At 37.3% G+C, this 23,931-nt stretch overlaps 2 protein-coding genes across 5 annotated transcripts in view; one reads left to right on the forward strand and one right to left on the reverse strand.

Moving 5' to 3' along the window:
- Positions 1–3,410, reverse strand: part of FABP6 (fatty acid binding protein 6) — a 36,919-nt gene extending 33,509 nt beyond the window's left edge. Inside the window, exons 1-2 of one of the 2 annotated variants that reach the window (XM_087709687.1) lie at positions 3,253–3,410; positions 601–854 (exon numbers count right to left, since the gene is read on the reverse strand). The gene's annotated coding sequence lies outside the window, so the exon portion shown is untranslated. The remainder of the gene's footprint in view (positions 1–600; positions 855–3,252) is intronic. The other variant, XM_087709686.1, reaches the window with a different exon arrangement.
- A 56-nt stretch (positions 3,411–3,466) lies between these two features.
- On the forward strand, positions 3,467–22,954 carry PWWP2A (PWWP domain containing 2A). Of its 3 annotated transcripts, XM_014062111.2 has the most exons (3): positions 3,467–4,192; positions 12,126–13,816; positions 21,731–22,954. In XM_014062111.2, exons 1-2 carry the CDS (start codon positions 3,525–3,527, stop codon positions 13,804–13,806), a joined length of 2,349 nt encoding a protein of 782 aa, XP_013917586.2. In that variant the 5' UTR covers positions 3,467–3,524; the 3' UTR covers positions 13,807–13,816; positions 21,731–22,954. The 3 variants fall into 3 exon arrangements, with proteins under 3 accessions (XP_013917586.2, XP_013917503.2, XP_087565816.1); XM_014062028.2 differs by lacking the exon at positions 21,731–22,954 and having other exon boundaries at positions 12,126–14,914; XM_087709690.1 differs by lacking the exons at positions 3,467–4,192; positions 21,731–22,954 and adding an exon at positions 9,411–10,943 and having other exon boundaries at positions 12,126–14,914.
- Positions 22,955–23,931: the final 977 nt, after the last annotated feature.

Below are 23,931 nucleotides of genomic sequence, written 5' to 3' on the forward strand. Positions count from 1 at the left end.
GTATTGTGTAGGCGTGCCCACTATAAATTATTCTGATATAAAGAAAGGTTCTTCTTGAGTTATGCAGTAAGTTGCTGTTGTGGGAAAAATAGCAGGAGGAAGGAGTACAGGGAGTCCTCAACTTACGGCCATAATTGAGCCCAAAATGTATGTTGCTAAGTGAGAACTTTGTTGAGTTTTGCTCCATTCTTATAACTTTTTTTGCCACATTTGCTAAGTGAATTGCTGCAATTGTTAAATCAATAATACCTTTGTTAAGTGAAGCTGGCTTTCCTGTTGATTTTGCTTGTTAGGAGGTCACAAAAGGTGATCACATGACCCCAGAACATACACTTATTCTAATACAGAATAGTGAAGATAGGTATCTTTTTATCATAATAAATACCAGTAGTAAAAATGTTACCTAAGAGGAGGGATTATTATCATTAGCTTAATTTGGACCAGTGAGAAATTAAAATCACATTTCAAAACATGTTTCTAAAACAGTTGTAATATTTTAAATTTGCCATTAAAGGTTTGTGATAAACTCATCAGAACCAGCAGGGCAGTTTTTCTCCTGATTTTTTTTGAATATTGATGTTTACTTCCCGTAGTAATTACCTCTTTCAATGAAATGAGCATGTTCAAATATGAGGATATCAGTTAAATTCTTCTGCAGCTACCATATTTTCTCTCAGTATCTAGGGAAGTCTGTTCAAGAAGTGTGTTCAAGAATGAGTTGTGTGAAGGATATGTGCTAGCACAGGTGTCAAATTCACCGCCTCACGTTGCCGTCACATGATGTATGATGATGTTTTTCCTCTTCGCGGAGCTGGACTGGGCGAGACCTGCGCATGACATATCTGGCTCACAGGCTGCCAGTTTGACAACAGTTTGAAAGATTGGATATTTACAACACTTTATTGCATTGGACTCAAATCTAAAAAAACATTTCATTTCAGTTAAGATGAAGAGGACCAGTAATAGTCTATTTCATTCCCACAACCATCTACTGTAAATTGACCTTACGAGACCCCACCAAACATTAACTGCACAACTATTGTGCACTCACTTAATTAGTCAAAGTGCTCCCTTTGATTTTAATTCTTTCCCTTGTTTCATTAAAAGAATAAAATGCAAGGCATTCATCTCCTGAAGGACTTAGGGCTTCCTAAAACTAGTAAAATCCCTTATTTTGTAAACCATTCTTCTTCTCTCCAGCTTTCCAAAATTTCAAATTATATTGTGAATACTTTACATCATGACTAAGGCAGAATCAATTCTTTTCATTTTCTGACTCTGTGGCAATGAAGAATTTGCCTGCCTGCTGTTGATTTGTAAACCTAGATATAATACGTGTATTTAACTGCTGAATTAAAAGATATTCTCAGCATTTGGTGCTCAATCCTCTCATTTATATACGGTATGTGTGTTATGAGCTCTCTCTTGCACAAAACTGGAGGCTTTTAAAGAAGAGATTGAGTGACACTTTGTCTGAAATTATATAGTTTCCTCCTTCCTGAGCAGGGGGTTAGACTAGAATACCCTTCTAATTCTGCTATTCTGTTATTCTGATTTTTTGTTTGGCTCAGTACCTCTATTAGTTGTGAATCAAGTTTCCATACAAATCCAAATATCCTTCCTCAAGACTTTTCGAGTAGGAGGGCTACAATCCTATACTTTAAGACACACTGAACTAAATGGGACTTAATATCTGAGTTAATATATTTATTTGAACCCCAATCATTCATTCTATGTAGATGGTGATTCCTAAAAGTTTATGTAGAAAAATGTAGCTGCAAACTGACACAGCTGTATCTCACAGGATGAGAAATTATATAGCACATCTGATACACTACAATCAGGTTCCAACAAGTGTGCAAATGATCCCACACATTCCATTTTTTTGCGTTTGGTTTCAAACAATAATTCTCTAGGTCTTCTAATATCGCCGGAGAGCCATGTTATTCTATAATGGCAAAAAGGAGGGGGGGGTCTGATCAACACCTTTTCTAACTAAATATGTTTGCTGGGAAAATGTCATGAGATTCCTGATTTATTTATTTTTTTGCCATCCCTTCTGGAAATATGTTTTTGAGACTGAATCAAAATCAGGTCATTATAAGAGATATGAATTTGAAATTTAAACAAAAAAAAGTTTGTTTGAAGAAGTTCATCTTTTAGTCTAAAGCAAATCATTATTCACACATTGCATTAAATGGTGCATTCAACTGACTATTGTAATTTTACAATGATTTAAGATATTTTTTAAATGATTTTTAAGATTTTATTGTAACTATGAAATTACTGTCTCTTGAAACAATACAAAGAATATACTCTAGTAGCATTAACGGAGAAGTATCTTTTTATGAGTTTTATGCAAGGACTGAGCAGCTGGTATGCTGGGTTAGCATAACCTGATCTGATAAAGTGGGTTGGTGTTTACTTCTTTGAAACAGGCCCAGTGCCGCTTTTAGCATTCTCTTCAAATTATTGTACTTTCAAGCTGGGTTTGGGTCACAGAGCTACAGCTTTAGTTCAGCACGTTGTGAGAAACCAGACTAAGATAAACTGAATATTCTGAAAGGGAAGAAGCCACCTCTAATGCTAATCCCATCAGACTGCAATAACTCTCCCTCCTCGTTTCTTCAAAAATTAAAGCAGAGAGAAAGGTCTCGGATCACGTGCAGCCACAGTAAAACACTTTAGTCGCATCCTCAAAGGTGCACTTTTCCATTCAGTTAAATTGAGCATTCCCAAATCCGGGCGCAGCGTTTTCCATTCATATCCCAGGTCCCACCTTCTCCTTTTCCAAGACGGCCCACAGGCCACGCTAAGCTTTTCTCTCCCAGCCTTCAGTCGCCTTCTCTGGGCTTTTAGAACTGGCATGGTTAACGCTAAGCAGGGCAACTTCCAGTGTTTCGTCCGAGAAACCACAGCATAGGTTTTTCGGGTTCCCTCCCACCCTGGAAGTTCGAGCTTCCTATAAACGCCGTGTTTTGTTTATTTGTTTTGACCGGTCGTCCCAACCCTGGGATCGAGAGCAGAGAATAGGTGATGGGTCCGTCCCTGCCCTATTACCTCCTTCACACGATCAAGCACTGGGGCAAGCACTGGGGGGGGGGGGGGGAAGAGTGCAAAAGATTACGGCTTTCGAGCTTGCTTTAAATCCTACATCTCGCCAGACGTCTGGCAAAGCCAATGAGACGCTTCCGCGAGGGGGGCGGGCTTTTCTCCCCCCACCTACAAATAGAAGAAGAGCTGCTCATTAACCTGCCCCCTTTTGATCTTTGTCGACACAGATACCGGGATCTCCGCCCTCTTTTTCCTCTTCCTGCCCTCAACGTCAACGTTTCCCCTCCGGACCAATGGGAAGTTACATCTGCGCTTGATGGATCTGCGCCGTGCCCAATAGGAGCTGGGGAATCGGCAGGATCCCTGCCTGCCCCGATAGGCGGCGTTCCCCTCCTAGCCAGGCGGGGGAAGAAGGCCACGGTTATCGATCCTGCTGCTGGTAGAGGGAGGAGGAAGCGACACCAGAGAAAATGGCGGCCGTGGCTGCGACTGCGGCGGTGCCGGGTGATGGGGGAACTGGCGAGGTCGAGCCCATGCCAGGCAGCGAAGCCGGCGCAGACGCGCTACCCGCCGGCACGCAAGCTGCCGTGGAGTCGGCGGTGCTCGACGCTGCCAGGGAGGATCCCGAGCCAGCGCCGGGCGGTGAGGCTCAGCAGCCGCCGCCGCCGCCGCCCAAGAGCCCAGCGGGGACCCGAGACCTGCCGCAGGCCCAGCCCAACCCGGGCCCCGTGGGAGAGCCTCTTCAGCCTCGCTCGCTGACGGCCACGCTCTCCGGCCCTTCTGAAGAGGGAAAGTCAGGCGACCAGCCCCCGCAGCCGGGCTCGCCGCTGGTACCTCCGCTGGTGCTTGCAGCTGGGGGCCCCGCGGGGCCGGAGCCCGGGGAGGAGCCGCCCCGGCCGGAGGAGGAGGAGCCGGATGCTGCTGCTGTCGCCGCCGCAAGTACCACGGCAAGCCTTGCAAAGCAACCGGAGCTTTCGGTGGCTGCCGGTGCAGCGGGGGAGGAAGAAGAGGAGGCGCTGCTACTGCCGGGCTCAGAGGTGCTGGTCACCCTGGACCACATCATCGAGGATGCGCTCGTGGTATCGTTCCGGTTCGGGGAGAAGCTCTTCTCCGGGGTCCTCATGGATCTCTCCAAAAGGTGAGCGAGCCTGACCGGCCGCGCCCTGCCTGCTCGAAAGCCTCTCTCTCCCACCGAGGCTGTTGGAAGGAGGCGCATTGGCTGCTTTCCCAGAGTGGCTCCTCTCTAACCTTCAGCTGCTGCTGCTGCAACCCCCTCCACCTTCCCCCCCACCCAAAAAAATAGTCTCCGCCGAGTCGAGGCCTCGATCGCCTCCTGGGTGGCTGCACAGAAAGGTGGGGCACAAGCCATAAGGTGCAGGGCTTTATGGCTCCACCAAGGGGGCGCGAGTGGCTTTTCAGTGAGCCTCGTGGCCTAAACTCGGAGCCAGGAAAGGCCGCCTCCCCCTTCCCTGCCCCACCTCAATGACTACTATTTACTAGCCTTTCCTTTTCATCCTTGGTTTCGTGTTTAAGGTTCATTCACTACCAGCTTTGGTTTTTTTTGTTTTAAGCGAAGAAGTGTTGTGTAAAAGAAGCTCTGAAGGGTTGCTATCCATCCCACATGGACTTGGCTATACAATTTCCCTCACAGCTTGTGAGGATACTGGCAATGTTGTAGCTGTGGCCAAAAAAAAAGTCTGTTCGCCAAACAATATACATTTGCCCTACCTTATTGCTATGGATATTTCAGCATTTCTTCCATTTGGTTATCCTTCTTTCTTAGCTTTATAGAAGTGGAGAAATTATCAGTTGCTATTTGGGGGAGGGGGATGCTAGAATGTCTCCTGATACAGGTAATACATATTTGAAAGCTGCTGCGTAAATAGCTTTCCTTCTTGCAGCCAGGATGAAAACTGCACTTATTTGTATATTGCAAAGCAACTTGTTCTGGCAGAAGCATTAATTTTTCTGGTTTTGAGGAACTTGCACCAGAGCGACACACCCTTTCATTGAGTTCATCAGGTAAAGGGTACATTTGTAAACAATCACAGTATCATCAACATTACAGCTTACTTACAATAAAGAAAATACATGGCACTGAAGGAAGCAATCTTTTTTTCCCCACAGTATACTTGATTAAGGAAAATCAGTCAAATGCATTCCTATGTAGTAAAGCTGAGCCTGTTCCCTTATTTACAGAGAAACAACAAAAGATTGTACCATTAAATTTTATCTAAAATGAAGCTGAGATCATATAGCAGGATTTCTGAGAACTTGGGCCCACGCATCTTTCAGTTCTGAAGAGGAAGATGAATAGTGTCAATTTATACCATAAAGTCCATTTTAAAATTTATTCTTGTGGGTTAAGTATTTCCAGGAACATTGTATAAGTCATTGCTTTGACACTTAAAATACATGTAAAAGGAGCCTCGGGAGATACAAAAGGACTGGAACTTTAACAAATGGAAGGAGGAACTTTGGCAATTGGGGCCAGCACACTTTTAAAATTGTAATACTGCAAATTAACACAATGACTAAGAGGATAACAAGCAAGATGGATGGTTTCAATTACACTGGCAATAGGTGTACCCATGGGAGTTCTTAATAGCCAGATTGGGGACACATCATCTTGGAGAAGGTCTGTTTATGTGGTTGCTAAGAGTCAACACTGACTTGATGGCATGTAATCACTCTAAAGTGCATTGCTTATATATTTAATATATCTAACTACCAAATTTCTGACACATACTAAAATTGCCTGATAATCTTACAGAATTTTTGGTATGATAGTGTATGGCCATTATTACTGCCTTACTTATAAACAAATATAGGTAATGCTGTTTCTAACTCCTTCAGAGTACATACTAAGCAGATTATAAAATGTAATTGTATTAAAATTATGCAACACATGCAGCTATAGAAAGGCTGGTGTTTGTAATGTTTGAGAGAGTGGTATAATGAATTTCCAGTATGCATTTCTTCATTAGTCCACAAGGTGTTTAAAGGATGTATTATATAGAATTGATCATGTATTGCCATAGATATTGCCATATGTTTTCCATGACAAATATACAACATATGCTGACTTTCAAATTCTCAGGTTTGTCAGCCCATTGGTGCTAGTGGAAGGGATAGTCTGGCATTATCCATAGCAGTCAAGGACCTAATGTGCTTGTCTTTTTTCCTTGATATATAGCCTTAATAGATCTGGTAAAGTGTCTTATCTTACATTTTCTTTTGCAGGTATGATATTCGAACTATGCAGAACTGAAATAGGGTTGGAAAACAGAGTAACATCAGTGCTCTTGGTTTAGTTGGAGAAAGTGAAATTCAACCCCATAAGACAAAAAATTAAAACAGCAAGTTGTTTCACACATCAAGCATGGATACTGCATACCCTTAAACAGTGTTATATTAGTAGCTTGTCTCCTCTCTGATGTTTCCAGAGCTATCATTAACATTCTTCTCTAACAAAGAATGGGAAACTTTGCCGCTTCTCTTGCATAGTTGATAAGCCATTTGATACAGGCATAGGTAGGAGGTGTTACTGTTTCATTTACTTCATAGTAATGCTTTTTCAGCTGTTAATATAGTGGATGGATGGATATACACACACGCATTCACACATACTGGAGAAAGGGGATAGGGGAAGAAAAGAACGGGCATGTAGCGTTTAATCTGGTTGGCAAGTTTGAAGCATGTTGTAGTTTCAAAGTAAAGCACAAAACATCCATTAGCAAAATGCAGCCTAGAAAGATTACTGCTCATTTTAGTTTTCTTATTTTGTGCACTTATTTGAAAATGAAGTAGAGAATGCAGTATTCTTAGAAATAAACATTATGCTAGGTATTAGTATTTTGCTGTGTAATGCACAACTACTGAACATAAAATAATATTTTTAAAATAGTGGTACAGAGAAATTGTGATGCTAAGAGAAGTGTTTGTGGATTGGTGCTTTTAGTTGCTAAGTGCCAGTTTAATCTGGTAATAGCTAGAATACAGCTTTGCAGTTATATACAGTTTTATAATAAAACATGACCAAAGTTTAACATTTTCATGAAGTGCATGTTTACTTACAAATCAATAACATCGTTGATGTAATTGTAACAGACATTGTTATAGGGCATCATCTTACAAAGCTAAAATACAGACTTGCTTATCATGTTAGGTAAAGGCTCTTTGGAATTTGAAGACTCTTCAGCTAACATCACGTGGTTTATAAAATGATCTTAGCTTGTTGAAATTCATAGTAAAAATGACTCCACACCACTTTATGTTTCGTTTCAATAGTGATGATGTCATGAGTAGGTTTTAATTACCTTTACTTTTTAATGAGCTGGTTGGAATAATTTAAAAAATAGTCTGATGTTGTAAGTAAACTTCCCTGGGTAGAAGTCATAGTGAAGAATTTGTGTTCAAAATGTGTTACCGTATAACAAAAAGATAAGCAATTATTTGATAGTTGGAGCTGCAATATGCTTGGCATGGGCAGAACCGTGTGGCGTGTATCTGTGAAGCTAGGATTTTCTGATTTTATATTGTCTGAGTTTTGAGTAAGAAGTTCAAGTTTTTCTTCTAAAAATTAAGCTCTGTCATTTTTAAGCTTACTCTGCAATTTTCATGCATTACTTGCCTCAGACTGAGAAGAAATTTATGTTGCCAATTTTTGACAATTGTACAGTTCGTCCTTGACTTACAGCCACAATTGAGACTGGAATTTCAGTCACTAATCAGTGTGGTTATTAAAGAAGGCATCTCATAACAGGACTTGGTTTTACAGCCATTTTTACCCCTTGTTAAGTGACTCACTGTGGTTGTTAATACCAGTAGTATATAGTTGTTTAGCAAATCGGCTTCCCCTATTGACTTTGTTTGTCGAAAGCCAGCTGGGAAGGCCACAGATGTTAACCATGTGACTGCAAAATGCTGTAACCATCATAAATACAAGCCGACTGACAAACTCCCAAATTGTAATCACATTTCTTCAGGTGTTGGTGCAATAATCATAAGTAGCTTTTTTGGGTAATGTTGTAACTTTGACCCTTCATTAATTGAATGGTCATAAAGCAAAGAGTATCTGTAGATACATTCAGGGATATCGGGTATAGAATTTTTGCATGTTATTACCATGATGATGAGGGCCATGATAATCAATGACTCTTATAACACTGTCTTTTTGTGGAAAACTTTTTGCCCACTTTGCCTTCTATATATGGCTTAGTTCTCTTAAATCAGCTTGGGATGGAAAATGCTTTCTGCATTATTCAACCCAGCCTAACTATGTTTGTCCAGCCAATTTTACATACACTTAATAACACTATTATATAAGGAATTTTTATTTTCAGATAGTCTCAACATTAGATTTTAATGGCATGGTAAACCTTCGATTAAGACATTTCATGCATAGGCCAAGCCGTCATGATATTGTATATTCCCGTACATACTTTAATTTGATTTACCAATTCTTCACATATATGATATATAAACATGCAAGTATACAATCCCTTTTGAATATAACAGGCATTGTCATTTAACATTCTCCCTCAATTCAAGTTCTTTATATGGGTAGCTAGGTAGCTATTACATATAGTAGGGAAGTCCTGCAGGCTTTTAAAACTGCATATCTATATATCTTTTTTCCAGCCATAACTGTTTTTTGAGATATCCCATCTATTTTGAGCTAGTATGCGTATGATTTAACATATGAATTAGCAATTTCATACGCATGTAGTTGCTAGAATAACTCCATATTATCTTCCTTGAATTATATTACCTGTAGGGATGCCTTTTTGGGACCGTCTCCTCGTCTCTCAGACAGCTCCTTAGTGGTCATCTGAAAGTTTGGTTTCATAAAAGGATTTTCTCGGGGTTGGAGGTACTAGCAGGCCAAAGATTAACATAATTCAGAATAGCTCTGAATTAAAAATGAATCAAAATTCCTTAAATTTACTTCCAGAACCTCCTGTAAGTAGACATAGCTACGAATAAAAAATACTATGTTGGAGGCTAGCACTTTTTTTAAAAAAAATCAAATGATATAAAAGTAAAGCCTTTGTAGCCACAGGCATCAAAATACCATTAGGATAATATTTGGCCCTAATCAAGCAGAGTTGGGACAGATAATTATTTTACCAGGTTTACTACAAGCCATGAAACAGCAACTACTCTGCCACTCCTAAGTATGGCTGTAGGAAAGAAGCAGGGAAAGGTATGTTTTGAATTATGGCAGCAATACAAATAGATAAAAGGGAGGAGGAGACCAGTTAGATAGAGCCTAGTGGAAGGAAAATTATGTTTGCATATTTTTTTGAACTGTATCTGTGTACAGAAAACTCGTATGGCAAACTAAACTATTTGCTTTGAATTCTATGAAAGAATCTTAAATACTGGAATCAATAATCATACGTTGCTGCATTGAATTCTGCTGGAAAATGTACATTGGCAGCAGTTGGGGCTCTCTGTTCACAAGCTATTGTACTGTATATTGGTATAGATCAGGGGTGTCAAACTCGCGGCATCACATCATGTGATGTATTGGGACTTCCCCCCCCTCTTCACTAAACCAGGGGTGGGCATGGCCAGTGTGTGACGCATACGGGACATGGGCTGCAAGTTTCACGCCCCTGATATAGATTTAAAAACCCATAAGGCCTGGCATGTCATTTTCAGGTGTTAACTTCCCTAGCTCAGGAGTTCATGAAAATAATTAATAGGCTATAATGTGCTTGATAGATGTCATCATAGAAAAGCTGAGTGACAGTCTGATGGATTTGAAAAGAGCTGAAGTATAAATGAAATATAGTCCAGTATTAGATTTCCTCACAATTATCAAGTGAGGAAAGGTGCAACATCAAATTAGTAGGTTAGTTAGAAAGCAGCTGGATCTAATCTAATGCTAGGTTTAGGGTTAATGCTAGCTAGAATAATAGATGCAATATGAAGCCTTAAGTCTTGATTTCAATGAGAAAGTTAAATATATGTATTCTTTTAGTTATTGAAAAGTGCTTAATATTATCCTAAGAGATTATGCCTAAGAGTTCAGTATATATTTTTGATTGGATTATATTTCCCATCATCACTGAGGATGCTGGATTTGACTGACAGAAGTCTAAAATGTTTGGGATGGGGAAACGTTTTCAGTATTAGTTTTGAGATGTTGCAAATCAGCAGAACTTTCACATGGAAAAAAATTGTGGCAGATTCAGTAAGACTTTTTAAAGGAGTTACAAGTTATGACTAGGCAGACAAAATAGTTGCAATATAACAGGTAAGTTGAACATACAATAGAAAAATTGCTAAGGCCCTAGAAGTAGTTTAGGCAACAGCAACAAAGATAATAAGGGAGCTGGAGACCAAACCATATGATGAATGGCTAAAAGAACTAGATATGTTTAGCCTATGAAGAGAAAGCTCAAGGGAGACATGATAGCGATCTTCTTTTGGACTTCACAAGGAAGTGGGTGTCAATTTAGTCTCCATCACACCTGAGGGCAGAACAAAAAGCAATGGGTGAAAGCTAGTTGGAGATTCTGCCAGGAAATAAGAAATTTTCTGACAATGAAAACAATTAATCAGTGGAACAGCTTGGCTCCTTGGCTTGTGGGTGCTCTATCACTGCAGGTTTTCAAGAAAAGATTGGACAACCATTTGTAAGGATTCATAGGGGGAAACAATGAATTTATAGATGTAGTGTTTCCTAATCAAAAATGTGGTCTTAACTAGAGAATTACCTTTCTGTGGAATGAACTTAGGTGCAGAGGGAAGATGCAAGAGAGATTGTAAAGAGGACAAATATATATTCAGTCATAATGCTAATTGTTCTAAATGAAAAGAATACCAGAAGATCCATGCTTAAAGTGAAACATTGATAGTACAACAATAAATATTAAGTGAGTTGATTCTTTAAATTCATGGTTCCATCAATGTGAGTGTATTATAAAATAAGTAGCTTGGAAATATCTAATAATTGGCAGTCTCAGCTGACCATCTCAGTACCTCTCTAGTATTGTAACATATGCTAGCTTGAGTATGTATTCCACCTATAGCACCTTCCCTTTTTAATTTGTTAATACCCTCAATTTCTCTTGTCTCTCCACAATATCGCATATGCTCCAAAGTATGCTGTGGATCAGGCCTCCATTCCTCCCCACTTTTGCAGTGACTTGCTGCCAATTTTTCATTTTGGAAACTCCTGTGTAGGTAATATTAACTATATAATAATAAGGGAGAAACCAATGATCCTGGTTAAATTATGTTGAGTGATACAAAATTGTTAAACCATACTCTTAATTTAAATTAGACATTTTTATGTCATTTACATAATTCTCCAGTATAGGTATAAAATACTGCTACTATCAACATTTTAGTTATTAAACAAAGTTATTTCAAGCTCATGAAGTACAGGTGAGAAAACCAGTTATGGTTACCATTTATGATTGTTTTTTGTGTTCTTTACTTGAACTGACTATATTTGAAAATAGGTGAGCAGCCGAGGCAGTTCAACTAGATTTTCATTATTAATCTCAGTTATTACCAGATAGAACAGAAAGAAATATTTGAGTTCTCATCAGATTTTGTGTATACAAGCCAGAAAGAATCTCATGTGTACTGAGCCCTGTATATGGTCTACATAACCATCTATTGAATGGATATTTTGTGCTTAGAAGAGTAATTTGTTTGAATGAGAACTTGCCTAACTATATGTTGTGCAGTGCACATCCCTCCCCCCAATTGCAGTCTTCTGCCATTTGACTTCCCTTCCAGTTTATAAGGAGGGTTGGTCAAGCAGATCAGGATGGAAAAAGATATTTCAGAACTGACAATTTAGAAACTAATTGCCTTAGATCATAAAGTTAAAAAAAATGTGAACATTAAATTTAAACTTTTGATGAGTATAAAATTTATGATTATATTTTAAAGCCATTCAAGCCAGTTGAACAATCCTCATTTGATTATATAGATGCAGTTGAGCCATGGAATGCCCTTTAAAATTGAGTATATGATGGTATTCAAAATGTTCCTCTAAACTTCATGGAGATTGGCAGTTAACTGTGTTTTTCTCTCTTATTAAGGTTTGGACCTCATGGAATTCCTGTGACTATATTTCCCAAACGGGAATACAAGGATAAACCTGAAGCCATGCAGCTCCAAAGTAAATCATTCCAAGATGAGATGCAAGTGAAATGTGAAGCTAACGGTGTTGTCCCAGACTCTTCTCCCATCCAGCCATCAGAACATAGCCTGGTTAAAAGCCTATGGACTTCCAAACCGCCTCCCCTTTTCCATGTGGGGGCACCATATCCTCCTCCTTTGTTTATCAGGGACACGTATAACCAATCAATACCTCAACCTCCACCTCGAAAAATTAAGCGGCCCAAGCGAAAATTGTACAGGGAGGAACCCACTTCTATTATGAATGCTATCAAATTACGACCCAGACATGTCTTATGTGACAAATGTAAGAACAGTATTGTTGCAGAAAAGAAAGAAATTAAGAAGGGCAGCAATGCAAGTGACTCCTCAAGGTGTGAGGATACTAGGAAACGAAGAAATGAGAGCGTAACTACTGTGAATAAAAAAATTAAAACTGATCATAAAGTTGATGGGAAAAGTCAGAATGAAAGCCAGAAAAAGAATTCTGTGGTCAAAGTTGCAAATATTGTCCACAGCAGAAGTAGAGTAGTCAAAGTTCCCACTCAAGCAAATACATCGAAAACCCAATTAAATACTAAAAAAGTTCTTCAGAGCAAAAACATGGATCATGCAAAAGCTAGGGAAGTTTTGAAAATAGCCAAAGAAAAGGCACAAAAGAAACAGAGTGCAACTTCAACTTCCAAAAATGCGCATTCAAAGGTCCACTTCACAAGGCGTCTTCAGAACACCAGCTCAGGTTCCCTGCCTCCCCGGTTGCGTCTGAAGCCACAAAGGTACCGAAATGAAGAAAATGACTCCTCTCTCAAGACAGGGCTGGAGAAATTGCAGAGTGGCAAGATGGCAGCTAAGTCCCAATCTCGCTGCTCGTCTACCCGCTCAGCAGGTGAGGCCCCTTCAGAAAATCAGAGCCCCTCAGAAGGTCCTGAAGAGGCCAACAGTGAGGTTCAGGACACCAATGAAGTGCATGTACCTGTTGATCAGGATGAACAGCAGACCATGGGCAAGAGAGGCAGCAAAAGCAATATTACAGTTTACATGACCCTTGATAAAACGAAATCTGACTCTTCCAGTGCATCAGTCTGTAGTAGTGATAGCACAGATGACTTGAAGTCCTCCAATTCTGAGTGTAGCACTACTGAAAGCTTTGATTTTCCTCCAGGCAGCATGCATGCACCTTCTTCCTCTTCCTCCTCCTCTTTAAAGGAAGAGAAAAAGCTCAGTAATTCTTTGAAAATGAAAGTCTTTTCAAAAAATGTCTCTAAATGTGTCACACCAGATAGCAGGACCATATGTGTAGGAGACATTGTTTGGGCCAAGATATATGGCTTCCCATGGTGGCCAGCTCGTATTCTTACTATAACTGTGAGCCGAAAAGATAATGGCCTATTAGTCCGACAGGAAGCTCGTATTTCATGGTTTGGGTCCCCAACAACATCTTTTCTTGCTCTTTCACAGCTCTCCCCTTTTTTAGAAAACTTTCAGTCGCGATTTAATAAGAAGAGAAAAGGTCTTTACCGCAAGGCCATTACAGAAGCAGCCAATGCTGCTAAGCAGCTAACTCCTGAAGTTCGGGCCCTGCTGACACAGTTTGAAACATGAACAAAGTAAGGTAGGCAAGAAATGGGGAGGCACCACGAAATGTCTAACCTAGTCAACTATTTTGAAGGAGTTGGGCCAATTAGATTTTTAAAAATGCACTCAGTTGGCTGCTTTTTATACTGAAATTTCCATTTGTAGCAATGTCTTGACTGAAAGTTAACCTTTAAAAAATTGTACATGCAATCAGATTAACCTAAAGCGAGAGCTCAGTATTTTTCAAGAGAACTCTTTACGTTTCTTTGTAAAAGTTCAGAAGTTCCTTTGCTCACCCCATGCACAGGAGCCATAACCTCAGCTGAAGAGCAGTTTATTTGCAGGGAATTTTTACTAGTTTCTATCCACTATATATAAATTTATATATACCATTTCAATGTGGAGAGGGGAAGGGAGGGAAATCAATCTAAGTGATGGGATTTGCAGGCGTAACTGGACAGCCCACCTTAAATGCAGAATCCTAAGTTCTATCTCACTTGTAAGCTTTATTTTTGTGATTTTACCCAGTGGAAGTGAGCCCAAAGAGTTCACCTATGCCTAAAAATGCTTTTGTTCCTGCTGGCCACTTTAATTCCTTTAGAAACCAGTTTAAATGGAATTCTGGTAGACTTGATTATAAATAAATAAGTTTGTGGTCACTTTTTTTCAAATGCTCAAAATTATGCTATGCACCCATGGATAAACATAACACTCTTCAGGTTTTGGCAAGTTTAAGAGAAAGCTGGTTGCTCACATTAGACTGGACAGTCCTTCCATGTATGGGATCAAGGACTGTTAATGCTGCGTTAAGTGTGAATTACATAATTTCCTGTTGGGAAGGGAGGGTGCTCCTAGGACAGTTGTTCTAAGGGTTAGCTTGAGAATTTTGTGTTGTGTAAATAATTAGTCAGATTTTTTTTTCTGACTACTTGTTCTTAAATCCTTAGGATACGTCCTAGTAAATTACACTTTGTGAATTGTCAGATGTGTAATTGTTGCATTTGGATGTATCAAACTGCATTTTTTTTAAGTATTTCCATTTAAGGTATCTGTTTGCAGGTCAGAAAATATGGAAAATGTAATTGTGTAATGCTCTGAAATGTACAAAAATGTAAATAAAATTGACGAAATCTAATTATTTGTGTGTGTTTCTCAAAAAGCCTTGAAAGGAAACTCAGGAACTGAGGCTGGTCTGTTTATGCAATGCTTAGGAGACATTCTGAAGGAAATCATTTTTTCTTGCTCATCATTAATTAAACTGGCTTCATTAGCTGCTTATAAAATAATAGTGTTCAAATTAACAAATTTTTGATTTTTAATAAATTCAATTGTTTTTCCCTAAATGTTTATCAGTAATTCTGTAAGAAGTACCTTTCCTATATTTCTAATCTGTGTTAATGAATGTTTTCTTGCTGTTAAATATTCTGCTTGTCTCATGTGCTGCACTGGGCAGTGAAATGGAGTTAATTCGGTTAGATAGCATGCGCAATAGGTTCTACTACTATGCATTTAACTGTTATTAGAGGGCGTAACTTCATTGCCCTGAAATTTATACCTGAGTTCTATGAGTAGATATTTTCCAGGAAGAAACAGTGTTAAACAAAAATCAGGCCAACATATGGAGTCCAAAGAAATAATGATTAAAGGCTCTGTTGTGACTGATGCTAAGGTATGTCTCATGTTATAATACAGTGTTAACTCAATTTTTCCAAAATACTTAAGCTTTAAACTGTTTAGCTATTTTAGAAATGTGCTTTAGAAAGTCTCTCTGCTTTCCTGAGCTATTCCATTTGACAATGCTCACAATCAATTGCAAATTTCCAAACCTATTAAGAAATGAACTTGTATTCAGTCAGCCAATGCTTTTTGAAATTGGAAAACACACAAAATGGCATGCAGTCCTATTTCAGTCTTATACCGTGTATTCTCTTTCCTGCAAACAGAAACCAATGTAGTAATTCAACAAGCAAAACGTGCTATGTCTTTTTTAAAGGCAGGCTGTGCTTAGAATTTGTTAAAATACACTGTTTACCATAAACTTGAAAATGTAGGTTGGCTTAGGGTTGCTGTGGACAAAGTTTGTTCTAAATTTGGGTGGACTACCTCTCTAGACATGATCAAGTTGAACATTCAAACGGTATAGGGTTGAAACGGTATAGGGTTTCCTGCCTAGGCAGGGGGTTGGATTAGAAGACCTCCAAGGTCCCTTCCAACTCTGCTAATGTATTATTGTATTTATACTAGCTTATGGAAGTACTCTTAATAGAGGCTTGCTCCTTCTACCTTGGAATCCTATTTCTGAACCAGATGTTCTAATAGATTCAGAAATTAATTTAAACCGAATGCATATTTTTTTTCCAAACCAAGGAATGCCCTAGCAGGGAGTGCTTTGCATGCATTCTCAATAATTATCTTGTGGCCAGGATAAATATTTGAATTATTTTCATTAATATTGAAATGTAATGAAAGATAATGAATATGATTACTCCCTAAATGGATATTTAATCTTTATTTTTGCCACATTAAAAAAAATAACACTAGAGGTCTCTGGACCATACTAAGGCTTACAGGAGCTACATGTAGCTCTAGATTGTGCATCTGTGCTATGGAAATGGAATTCTCTTGTGTCAGAGAATTCTTACAGTCTGGAAGAAATACACAACTTTATCAAGCAAGAATTTATTCTTATTTTCAATATTCTTTTTTCATGTATCTTGCTAATTCAGAGACTGGTGCCTTTTAAAAGTTTGTTCTAAATGTGTTTAATTTTTAATGACATTATGATGTCTTTGGCCATTGCTTCATGTCATTTTATGTCCTATGAAAGTCTTGATTTATGTGGTTAACTTATTAAAATCATGTAGATGTCATGCAGTATGTATGTAACAGTATTACTGTTCATTGCAAGGCATCAAGATGATGGATGTGATTTATTCTGGCTTTTTTGGAGGGAGAAGCGACTGTTGAAGCACCAAATGAAATAAACACTTGTTTGGAATTCCATTCTTTTGAGGAGAAAGTGGCCCTCATGCAGGAGATGATTTGGATTTCTATCAGCTGCAGTTTTGTGGCTCCCAAATTTGGGGTTAATCTCTCCTATCCCAATGTGCTTTTCAGAAACTGAAGAAGCTACATACACAATTTTTATGGGCAGGTTCTTTGTATACCAATTCGGATAAGGTACAAAATGACTACATATTTTGATTAAGCTTGGTATTAGGGACTACTGCAGTTTCTTTTAGTTTGTGTTTGACAAATTGTTTTAAGGCAATTTCTTTAATGGAAGAAATAGTGACGATGGTCTTGCATCTGTATGACTGAGGTGAAACTAATTCAAACATACGTTAAACTCGATTTCATCTTACTGTGAGAACACAATCCTACAAGAGTTGTATGCTCACATTTTAGTGGAAATTAGTTGCTTACATTTGCTGCATTGGTTTGCTGAAGTACAACTTCTGTAGGGCGATTGGCAGATTAAAAACCTTTTCAAGCAACTTGTAATTCATCTATTTTCAGTCTGAATAGCTGTCATAATTATAATGAAAGCTACAATAGTTCACCAGAGCAAAACCAACAAAGAATCTAGCTCTTAAACTATTGCTCATTTCATCTTATTTTTAAAGTTAATTGTGTCCTTTTTTGTGAAAGCCCATTCTCCAGGTGCAATAAATTTCCTCCCTGATTTCATCCCCACAATAATCCTATGAGTAGGTGAGACTCAGTGGGTCACCCACTTAGTTCCATTGTAAATAAAACTATAAGTGTGTACAACTATAAATTTCATATTTATATATCTCATATTTTTATATTCTCTGTGTGTACACATATATACATTTGTGTGTATTTTTTCACATACACCTTTTACATCCTGATGTAGTATATATATTCAAGTTGAGACTTGAGTCTGGTTTTCTCTAGGCCAAGTCTCATATTTTCCTCCTTCGCTGCTTATCTCTTAATTGTCAATAGACCACGTTCAAGCTAAAAATCAGGAAAAGCATAGGATATATCCCAGCTCCTAGAAATCTTAACATCTGACATATCTTGGCATTTTTCAAATTCAGTGCAATTCCTCTCAGATGTTGTTTACCTAATCAACTGCCTAAAAGTAACAGTGCATAGAATGTATGAACATGATTTTGGATTATGGTCTTGATAATTTATCTATAGAAATGTTTTAATCAGGACTGTGTTAGCATGTTTATTTTAACAAGCTCTTACTGAATATTAATCTTAATAAATGAGTCCCCTGGGAGCCTGGTGATGGGTTAAAAGTGTACTTAAGAAAGGTCAAGCAATTAAAATAATACACTGATTTAATGAAATGAGAAATCTAGTTCTGCTGGAAAAAGAAAGTGATAAATAGTCCAGAGCCTCTATCTAGATGAGCTGACAGTGAATGAAAAGACACTTCTGTGCAAGCAAGGTAGCATAAAATATGAAAACTAATGGAATTACTTCAGCAACTTGGAATGAGTTCATATATAAATGTTCCATCAATGCCTTAATAGTAGCCTAGGTACAAAAAGTAAATCAACACTAGATTGAACTAAAATTGAGTACAATAAAGTACAAGATGTGAATTTATAATGTGAAAGCACAAATGTCTCAGTGAGTTAGGCAAGCCAATAATTCACTTTGCCAATGATCTCTATAGGAGGGATGTTCTATGTTTAATGTTTAAAAAGTATTGCCATCAATCCAGCCACAATAAAATTCATGCCTTACTGAAGTATATATGGTAGTATGACACACAATTGTGTGCATTTTGAACTCAGTATTTTTATGTTCGCACATACACAAGCTCAGTTCAAGCCTAGTGTTAATCAATTTTGTTATCAGGAATGGATTTAAAGTTTTCATTAGATACATGTATAAAAGATAAGCTACCCTTTAATCATCAAGATCAAAATTGTCTGAAAACAAGCCATAGGGAACAGGAATGCACTCATGCCAGATATACCTGGCTTCTGGATTTTACATAGCTCTACGGTTGGGCAGTTTAGAGAATACTTGATAAACTAGGTCTTTGGTCTGATTCAACGTGGTTCCTCTTATGCTATTAAACCACAGGGCCATTTTTCATTCTTAATGGTTGGAGCAACCAAAATAAGGTCAAATCAACTGTAATCCTGTAGTATTCTTTCTCGTGCATCTGTCACTTGGGCTTCCTTCTTGTTAGCCAAAGAATTACTAATTTTTATATTCAAAATATTTAAGTGATGAACATCAGTGAATCAAATTAAGGCCAGATGATAGTGTAAGAATTCTAGAACCAGAGGGGCTGAAAAATTGGATGTTAAAAGTTATAGAGGGATTAGATATTTTAAATCAATCCTTTCCATTAAATAGAACCAATGCACTGGAGGCATCTTCAGCATCATTTGCTACTACTTACTGAAATCTAGCCTGACTGAAGGTTTTCCTTTTTTGGTACTGTATGGTTTTCTAATGTTCTGAGTTGCAGTTATGACTTTCCACATTTCCAATAGCTTCATTATTCAAAATCCTTTTGAGGATAAAAGTTCCTAACAGTACTGTCTAAAATACGGACATTCTGGGTTTTCAGCATAGAAGCGTCCTTGTGGTTAATTATTCCCTAGCTTGCCTACATTCATCATGGACAGGATCTGAAATAGTTAAGAGTGGAACAAATATAATTGCTGCTGTTCCCATTTTGAGCAGAGTCAAGTGATACTGTGATAAGGAACTTCTAGAATATAATGCATCTGTCCTTGGATGTAGTACAGTGTATTATTCTACCGGCAGTGCTTATGCCAGTTTCTCTTAAAAGCTAAAACTCTTGACGGACTTTGTTTTATATTGACTCCCCACCCACCAACTTATCCTTCCTTGCTTCCAGTGTCATTTTAGCTTAAGACACCAGTAGTTATGTATCTAACACAGTATATTAGGGAGTCTATTACTTGAGTCCAAGATATAGAAAAATGTTAGCTTAGGTTTCTAGTGGCTATGTTAGGGTTTCCTAGTTTTGCATGAAAGTTTAGAATTGCTCATATCAATGGAAGTATTAAATATCCTGGCTAACCTTACAAATAAATTCTGGCACAAATTATTTCAAAGCAAACAAAAGGAAGGGATAAGGGTCTGGCACATTTCATCTTGCTGAAGTGGACGTACTTGATTTTTATTCATGAATACCTTTTGAGACAAATCTACATTTTAGAAGAATTAGAAGATGCTGGATATCAGTATAATTTTCTCCTTTTTTCCATGTTTTCTGTATCTTTTTTCTAAAATTTTCATATATTATAGAAAATGTTTCAGTGCTTTTTTTTTTCATTTTGATACCTGCTCTTTTCACCTTTTCTACAATATCCATAATTTCCAGCAGAATTCTTCATCTTCATGGCAGTCATAACCTGGGTATCTTTTTTACTAAACTATCCCCCCTCACATTCTCTTAAGACACATGTATTCCATCCAAATATGTATTACTTCACTTTTTTTAAGGACTTTTCCCCCAATTAAGATAAATTGAGACTTTTCATCATTTCATCACTTAAAAAGCATTAAGCTCCAAACTAAACATTTATTCATTGTATTCTGTCCTTCAAGCTTTTGTCAATCCAAGTTATTTTTTCATGTCATCTCTGTAAGTACCCAGATGGGGGGAACGCCACGTGCATTATGTTACATACATTATACAAATTATACAATCTGCCTACTTGGCATTATAGTATAACATACATCTCTGTAATTTGGACCTGATGCTATGTCATGATGACTATAATCTTAGAGTCTATAAATTATGATTCAAACATGGATTAGAGACTTTGTTAAAGAATTTGTGACTAGCCATATCCACCATGGCTGTCATTTGATGGGTAAACAAGTTTTTATATGGTTATTTTGAGTGTGTGCCTAACACATGATCTCAAATTCAAGTGTGCTCCCCCACGCACAGAAATAAGTGGCATATTGCTGGCCTGAACATACATTTACCATCTCTCTCTCTCCTTATTTGTAAGATGGTAGTGGAATAAAACTTACTTTTCTATAAATGGTGATTTTTCTTCTGCAAGACTTGTCTCTCAGACTAGAGATTAAACCAATTTATCTGTAATTTCCTAGCATTATACCATTTCCCCATTTGTTTTAATACAATCTAGGATAATACCACCTATTTTTATTTTTTTAAATAACCATTTTACATTTGAATTAAGAACCCTTTTATGAATACCATCTGGATCTAGCTTTGGCGGGCGAGGGGATATGTCTGGATCTAGCTTTTGGGATAATAATTTCTATTAGAATACAATCCTTGCTCACAAATATTCACCCTAATTGCTTTCCTAAAAATTGCAGTTTTGATATGAGTATTTAGAAGCTTAATTCTATTGTGAACTACAATGAATATTAAGGTTTTTTGCAATTACCTTCTCTTCTAATATTCTTTTAATGTCCTTGATGCCAAATAGTCCAGTTGCATCTTATTTTCCTCTGATATATATTTTTCTTTGATTGCCCATTTGTATATATATTTAATATAAATGTAAGACTTTAGAAGTTATAAAGCCTTCAAAATCAATTACGTATGTTATCAAACATACTTTTCTTGACTTCTAATTTAAATACGATTTTAACTGTATTTTTTAACAAACCTAATAATATGAGAACTTTTACCATTGATAGTATGCCTCAGAAATGAGACAATTGGGTATTTTAAACATGTGCAGTAAATTAGATTAACTACTCACCTCCATTTTCCTGTGGAATCCAGAGTCATAGGAAAATTTTTTATAAAGGTTACAAAATAGAGAGAAAATGCTGACGACACATTGTGTTAGCTTTCATATTGAGTTTAAATATCTACAATATTGTTTCAGTGGAATAAGTTCATATCCATTTTTTAAAAAACTGTTCTATAATAGTATGAACATGTGGAAATAAGCTTACACTATAAATTCATATTTTTCTTTTTCAGCTCAGAGACATTAATCATCTGTTGTGTTTATGGAACTCTCTTGCACTGGCATGAAGTCTGTCAGCCAACCAGAAATTGCATACACCTGATATGCCTGTTTCCTCTGCAATCCAGAACATGGTGTATGCGAAGATACTTTAAAAACAAAAAAGAACTGTACCCCATTTCCAGGAAATCTGTATGTGTTGTACATTTAATTTCAAATCAAAAATGTTAATATTTTATAAACTATTTTTGCAATAAACAAAGGCATGAGCCAAGGAGCCTATTCAACATGTAAGGAACCACTTGAAGTACCAGAATGAAGAATCACGAAGTGTAATATTACTCTTCAAATGCAACTTGTCTGAATGGGCGCCAGGAACTGGTTGAGACACCTGGAAAGTTGGCTATAAAGTTCTTCTTTTGTTCTTGATGTGTTACATTTGACATCTTAACAAACATTAGTCTTTAGTGCAAGTGTTAGCAGAGCTGTAATCCTTTACTGGAAGCATGCCCCAATTCAACTGTGTTATTAAGTGCTGACAGATGTGTTTTGAGACTAAGGTTTTCCATAAAGAAACCAGCAAGGGGCGAAAATACATAATTGTATTGTATTGGGTAATTGTAGCAAAGACCATCCCTTTTGAAAATAGTTTGGTGGCTAGAATAAAGGCTGCATCACAAGGTACAGATCTTCTATCTACTTGTGTTCACCCAGCAGTATCTGCCATAAACAGGTACTGTTAAGATGGAATAGTAATTGGTATCCAAAGTCATGACATTTCTTTTTATAGCACAGTGATGCTTGCACATTAAGTTAGTCATAACTAACATGTTCCACTGAGACTTCCTTGACATTTTAAAGATTAGCTGGTTTACACAGGAAAGTTTCCTATCCCAGCAAGCCCCTAATCTTTTCTCAACGGGACTTGAGTTTTTAACAGCAATGTGGTTTCACATTTCAATGAGAATAAGTTATGCCAAATTTTCACTGGATTACAATGAAAGCCTAAAAGAATTACATGTTCAGTATTTTAAACTGCTTCTCATTTTGAAAGTATGCAAACCCTTGCATTGGAAGCAAAATTCAGCAGTTAGCTTGACAAACTGATGTCATAAAAATGCACAATATATAGATTGATATAATTAACAGTTTTCATGTCAATACAAGGATGCCTTCTAATATATAGATTTCAATCTTTAGGATATTAAAATACATTAAGATATTTTTTTTCTAAAATTATGTATTCCAGAAAATACAGCAAGTGTCCAATTCATTTTTTCCAAGTTGCAATCATAACTTTTCCTCTTTATTTTATTTAGTAACAGATTTATATTTTAAATAGCATTTGAAACAAGTGAAATATGTTTATTACAATACAAGTCTATATTAAAAGATTTAATAATTATCTGTGAAAACACTTTTTTAAAGTATTTATAAAGATTCCAGAGCACCTACTTAAAAAAAGCCTTGCATAATAATGATTCATAGTAATTTCAATTATGCCCACTTTCATAAGAGATTTGGTGACTTTTAAAGGTTCTGCAGTACTCTTTTCACTGATGTTAAAGCAAAAGAGTAATGGTGTAGGCTTTTTTTTCCAATTTTTCATTCAAAAAATGTTATTTGAAACTAGTTTGAGAAGGTTAAAAAGAAACTTCAATGACATAGTGCAGATAATGCATCTATTCCGAAGGAAAAATACTTTTTTAAAAGCATCTTAGTTTAAAATGATGTCTTTTCACTTGAAAAAATGCATAAAGCTTGAGGGAGTCACCATGGCACAAAGTGATAGTTTCTACTCAGGAAAATGGTATCAATCTATACAAACAAGAGTGCATATATTGATTATGGGCGGAGCCAATAGTGCCTCCATACACAACATCCCGCTGTTAGCCAGAACTCTGGTTTATTTTTCTTCAATTCAACACCAATTCTGCCTATTTTACCACCGTAATTCAATGATGTGGAGAAGCCAGTTTATGTGTAGAAAAGAAGGGAGTTAAGTTTGAAAAAGAGACAAGATAACTATTTATATTGCTCATGAATTGAATTGCAACTATCTTGTTTTTCGTTTTGAGATGATGCTGTCAGGGAAATTTTTAGTGGTAGAAGTAATGTATTGCTTTTCACTTTTTTCTTTAGTTGCTTAATATTTAAGCTTTGCTCCATGTTACCTTTTACATCCGTATATTATGTCACTATGCCTCCTTTCTTT

This window comes from Thamnophis sirtalis, unplaced genomic scaffold (assembly GCF_051295495.1).
Source record: "Thamnophis sirtalis isolate CommonGarterSnake01/CBP01778 unplaced genomic scaffold, rThaSir2_p1.2 scaffold_3, whole genome shotgun sequence".
NCBI classification, from domain to species: Eukaryota; Metazoa; Chordata; class Lepidosauria; order Squamata; family Natricidae; genus Thamnophis; species Thamnophis sirtalis.

Excerpts from the sequence above, each read along its gene's own strand:
- PWWP2A (XM_014062111.2), top strand. The coding sequence starts at position 3,525 with ATGGCGGCCGTGGCTGCGACTGCGGCGGTGCCGGGTGATGGGGGAACT. Across the intron at positions 4,193-12,125 it reads CTCATGGATCTCTCCAAAAG|GTTTGGACCTCATGGAATTC; the intron begins GTGAGCGAGCCT and ends TCTCTTATTAAG.